We start from the raw sequence: 5,133 nt of genomic DNA, 5'->3' as shown, positions 1-5,133 counted from the left end.
GGCAACTTTTCCCAGAATAACTAACAAGTATCATTTTCCCTGATGTTTCATGGGTCAGTGTTGGTTATGTGGGAAGTTATCATCCAGCCCTCTCCCAGAAAAATGAAATATCCTAGGAAATATTGAAAAGGCAAAATATTTCTCTGGATGAGAAAAGAAAGAAACATGCTTTAAAAGACAGAATAGTTTCCTGTGGCTTCCTGCCCATCCACACTTTGTCAATAGGCCTTTGAGAAGGCCAGGCTAGCCCACTTTACATAATAAAGATTTCCCCACTGCAGCTGCAGGGGGAAGGGATATTACTCAACTCTCCACATGGCATCTGAGAACTCATACCTGTATTCAAAACAGCCCAGAGAGTAGTCCCCTGCATGGCCCCATGGGAGTCTGACAACCAATCAGAATACATTTCTTACACAGGAACAGGAAACAGAGAGGTGGGACTAAACAGGGTATAAAAAGCCTAGCAAGCCCCTCCTTAAGCCCTTCTCTTCTTCTCCACCAACATTGAACCATGTGATCACCTTTTCTGTTCAGGGCTCAAGCCTTGTGGTCCTGTCCAACAATAAACCATCTTTCCAAGCAGCCTCCATGTCTCCAGTGTCTTTTCCCCCACTTGGAGCTGAACCCAGAAGGACATTTCTTTCAACAGTTATAAACCACCCTTTCTAAATTTACAAATTTAGTATATCACATGTTGCTCCATGTATTTCTAAATTTACAAATAAATATCAACTTCCAGAATCCTCAGTCACATTGGTTAGAAATAATGTGATTGGCAAGCTCAACGCAACTGGAGGGCATCAGGTTAGGAAAACGAAGGGAAATCAGAATTGTTTTTTAATGTAGAAAATAAAAGAATCCTTTATTTTGTTTTAAGAAACCCCGGTGAAAGGGTCAAGGCTTTGTACCATCAATAACCCAAGAGAAACTCATCCTGTCCAGAACCAAATATATACATTTTCAAAGTAGGCCACGTGTGGCTCCATATATTTTACTACATTAATTCTAGTACGGGGCGATCATTTTGCGGTGCAGTTTCACTCAGAAATAAATTGCCTTCCATTCGGGGAGGGAGGTACAAAGCTACAGAGCTAAGTATGTCTCAACTTGTTGGAACCAAAATCTACTACATTCTAAGCCAGGTAAGATTCAAACCTACCAGCCAGAGAATTAAGCATTTTGTATATATCTTCCTTGAAATTGACAGCTGGTTTGAGTCCCACCCAGAGGCCACTGCTTAGCTGAGAGCATATATTTTTAAAGAATGATCGCCCCCGTCTAAAACGACTAGAGAATTATCTGATATGAAAGTCAATGCCAAAGGGTAGGAAAGTCCCTGAGTTATCAGTGGTGTACACCTAGGGAATTCTTCGGGCTTTCCAAGAGAGAAAACGGCTTGGTTATAAGCATCCGTTACTATGACTTGCCCTTCCCTGCTAAAGGTCACAGCACTGGCGTGGACTTTGGAAGGGAAGACAAGACTCAGGCCGAAACTGTCCACCTGACCGATTAGCTGCAAGTCTCCGTTGAAGATTTTCAGCCTGGTATTGCCATAGCAGGGCCCTCTGGCCATCAAGTGCTCGATGACAGCGATGGCTCCAGAGACGGGCGAAGCAGCCACTTTCCTTGGGTAACACAGGTTAGAGTACAACTTCTTCACTCCCTTTAATTCTCCCTTTTCAAAGTCAGCCGACAAGCGGTACAGAGCGCCTTCCTCCGAATCGCTCATGAGGATGTCGTTTTGGGGCAAGGTGTCAAGTCCCCATGGCAAGGAAAAGGACTCCGCGATGACCATTTTGCCTCTGCCGTCACAATCGAACACTTTGACCGAACGATCCCCGCTATCTGTGACCACAATGTGACCGTCCAGCGTGACGGCGACATCAGTCGGGTACCGGAGGTCATTTCCGGATTGCCCTCTTTCTCCAAACTGCTGTATGCAGCTGCCGCTGAAGCTGAACAGCTTGATTCGCTTCTTGCCATCGTGGGCCACGGCTAAACAGCTGGAGCTCTGACACACAGCCAGCCCCGTGGGGTTGATCAGCGTCCCCCAGCCTCCGAAAGAAAGGTGAAAGGTGAAGAGCTGAGATCCAGGGGCAGCCACAGCCTCCCTTCTCCCTACTGTCTTCCCAACAACCGGAGTCCGGTTGGCTGAAGGATTCAAGATTTCCATCAGGTGCAACAACGGCAAGCAGTCGCTAATCTCGGAAGCTTTGCAAGCCCTTCGACAGAAAGGGCACTCCAGCCGGGAATTCCGAGGGTGGGCCAGAGACATGACACACTCCAGGCACATCACATGCCCGCATGGCAAGTTCTTCGGCCGATGCTTTTTCTCGGGGTTAAAATTTTCAAAGCACACTTTGCATTCGAGCAGATTGTTCTCAGACTGATCCAGCAGCTCTGTCATGATTTCTGTTTGATCGGCGGCTTTGGCAGTCATTAGGAGAAGTCTAAGAGGATTGATTGTCGCGCTGCTGAGGAGTGGGAAGGAGGGAAGGAGGGAGGGAGGGGGAGTGCTGTGCCATCTGGTCACATTGGTGCGGTCACAAGACCCTCTCAGAGGCCTTGACGGATGGCTGCAGTCCACAATGCAAGCTTGTGTTGACATTTGCTGCCCTCTTGAGGACATTCACAAAAGTCCTTGCACGAGGAACATCTGGATGCAAATAATCGATGCATTCCGTTTTTCTTTATTGGTTGTAGTGTGAGAAAAAGGAGCTATACACCAGAATCACTGAAAGATGAATCCCAACATTTGTACTATCCTCCATGTAAACGCATTTGTTCCAGTGAGTTTGGGAAGCTAGCAAGTCTGATTTGATTCGCAAACAACTCACGTGAGATTAAAGTCCACTAAAACAGACAGAGCAGGGAAGGGTGAAAGTTGATTCGGCAGTCTCAGCTGATTAGAACTAACAATATAAGTAATCCTCTTTTAGCGACCACAATCGGGACCTGCAATTCAGTTGTTAAGCAAAGTGGTGGCTATGTGAAACTGCAGCTGTGGTTATGATATTACTACAACTTTTCTTTGCTTTATACAGACCTGCAAAGATTGTAAATGTGGGCATTGGTTGCAAAACTTATTTTTCATCATCATTGTACTGTAACTGTAATTTGACACCAATTGAGACAGCCACTAAACGAGGAGTACTTGTATTCATAGTTTTGCTAAAAAAGATTCTTTTCTTAAATGCATTACCTATAAAATACTTTGGTAGCTTTTTAAAAACAAACAAACTAATAAATACAAATCTAAAAAGCCAGGAATGACTAGGTAGAAACACTGTTCTTGGCTGATCCCAAAAGGATATTAGTAAGACAGGGTAACCAGGAAATCCAAGCTTGAATTAGGAAATAAAATAATTAAAGATATTGGAAAAAAGCAATGGTAAAGTAAGTCCCTGTGCTTTCGATAGTTTAATGTTCAATGTAGTTGTTGTACCTAAACTGAGGAAAACAAAGTTCCATTTACCAATGGATGCCTTATGTTACACAAAGAAGAGAAATATTCTTTTTAAAAGAACTTGGTTGACCATTGAACAGATCAGTATCAAAAACAGAATTACAGAAAGGCACTGGGACAAATTAGCTACCAAAGGAATTACAGCAAACATAAAGGAAATTTTGGCATGAAAAAGGTATAGAATTAGCAGAAGCTCTTCCTAAAGATGGCTAGCTCTTCCTAGTGTTCATTGTGTTAGGAAGCAGTATACGTTAAAAAATAAAAGCAAGCACATCGCCTTTAATCTCTCTGTCTTGCTAAATCGACAGATAGAATAAGAATGGGATATCAACCTTACCAGGTAGATCAGGTGGGGTATATGACTAAATAATTTAATTCCCCTTTATTGTGATGCTACATTAATAGACTCTACCAAGTCTGAACCACAATTCTCTTGCTGTTACCTTCAGAGCCCAATAATATACTATAGGGAGGGTTCCTCCTCGCCTCTTATTCTGCCCATTATAACAGCTGGAGGCTATGCTCCAGTGGTGGGTTCCTACCAGTTCGGACCAGTTTGGCCGTACCGGTAGTGGCTTGGCGGCCTGGGTCGCTGGAACCGGCAGCAACCCAGGCCTGCCACACCCCCGAACCGGTTCCCTAGGTGGCGCCATCAATGGCATCATCTTGTTTTTCAGTTCTGTGCATGCGCAGAACAATTTTAATTGCACTGTGCATGCGCGTGCAAAGCACGCACATGAATGAACCGCCAGTAGTGCCTGCCAGAACCCACCCCTGCTATGCTCCCTCTTAACCTGTTCCCTACGAAGCATCTCTTCGCCCTATTTCCCAAGGTCTTCACCATTGCTGTTACATAGAAAGGCAGTTTGGTTCAAGTGTCTGGGATCTGCAGAACACTTATTTGACCTGAGAGTAAGTGGGTTCAAATTCCCCTATATCAATTTGCTGAGGTGGCGCAGTGGTTAGGGTGCAGTACTGCAGGCCACTTCAGCTGACTGTTATCTGCAGTTCAGCGGTTCTAATCTCACCGGCTCAAGGTTGACTCAGCCTTCCATCCTTCCAAGGTGGGTGAAATGAGGACCCAGACTGTGGGGGGGATATGCTGACTCTGTAAACCGCTTAGAGAGAGCTGAAAGCCCTATGAAGCAGTATATGTCTAACTGCTATTGCTATTGCCAATCAGTCTTCTACCCTTCCAGCTCTTTCTGTCTGTTGGGTATCTGCTACATAGTCAATTGTGAATCATTATCTTGACATAAGATTAAATGCCACCTTGTCCTCATGTAGTGAAGACTGCTAGGGGAAAAAGCTGCAAGGATAGAGATCAATGGAACTGCTGCTCTGGATTCCTTTAGGCAACAGATCAGGTAGAAAAACAATTCAGTGAATGAATATCAACATTCTGATATACAGAATAATTGATTCAACAGTCTTTCTTTTGTAAACACACCTTTACATGCACTCATTGTGCCTTTTAGAGAGAGAGAAAAAAGCAGGCTAGAAAGTAAAAATTCTGGTATTTTCAGGGGCTAATTCTAGAGGACAAGAAAGGCTTGGCCACGTGCAATTCAATTTTACTGTCCATTCAATATGGCAGATTGTTATGGGGAGATAGTGGACTTACCACTATAACAGAAGCAGTGGTGGGTTTCAAAAATGTTGGA

The 5,133-nt window shown here is 44.2% G+C and overlaps 1 protein-coding gene across 1 annotated transcript; it reads right to left on the bottom strand.

Moving 5' to 3' along the window:
- Nucleotides 1-733: 733 nt before the first annotated feature.
- On the bottom strand, nt 734-2,484 carry NHLRC1 (NHL repeat containing E3 ubiquitin protein ligase 1). The gene has a single exon (XM_014065262.2). It carries the CDS (start codon nt 2,441-2,443, stop codon nt 1,241-1,243), a length of 1,203 nt encoding a protein of 400 aa, XP_013920737.2. The 5' UTR covers nt 2,444-2,484; the 3' UTR covers nt 734-1,240.
- Between the last annotated feature and the right edge of the window lie 2,649 nt (nt 2,485-5,133).

The sequence above is a fragment of the Thamnophis sirtalis genome, unplaced genomic scaffold (assembly GCF_051295495.1).
Source record: "Thamnophis sirtalis isolate CommonGarterSnake01/CBP01778 unplaced genomic scaffold, rThaSir2_p1.2 scaffold_2, whole genome shotgun sequence".
NCBI classification, from domain to species: domain Eukaryota; kingdom Metazoa; phylum Chordata; class Lepidosauria; order Squamata; family Natricidae; genus Thamnophis; species Thamnophis sirtalis.
The sequence above is the reverse complement of the archived record's forward strand: the minus strand, read 5'-3'. Positions and strand labels throughout refer to the sequence as shown.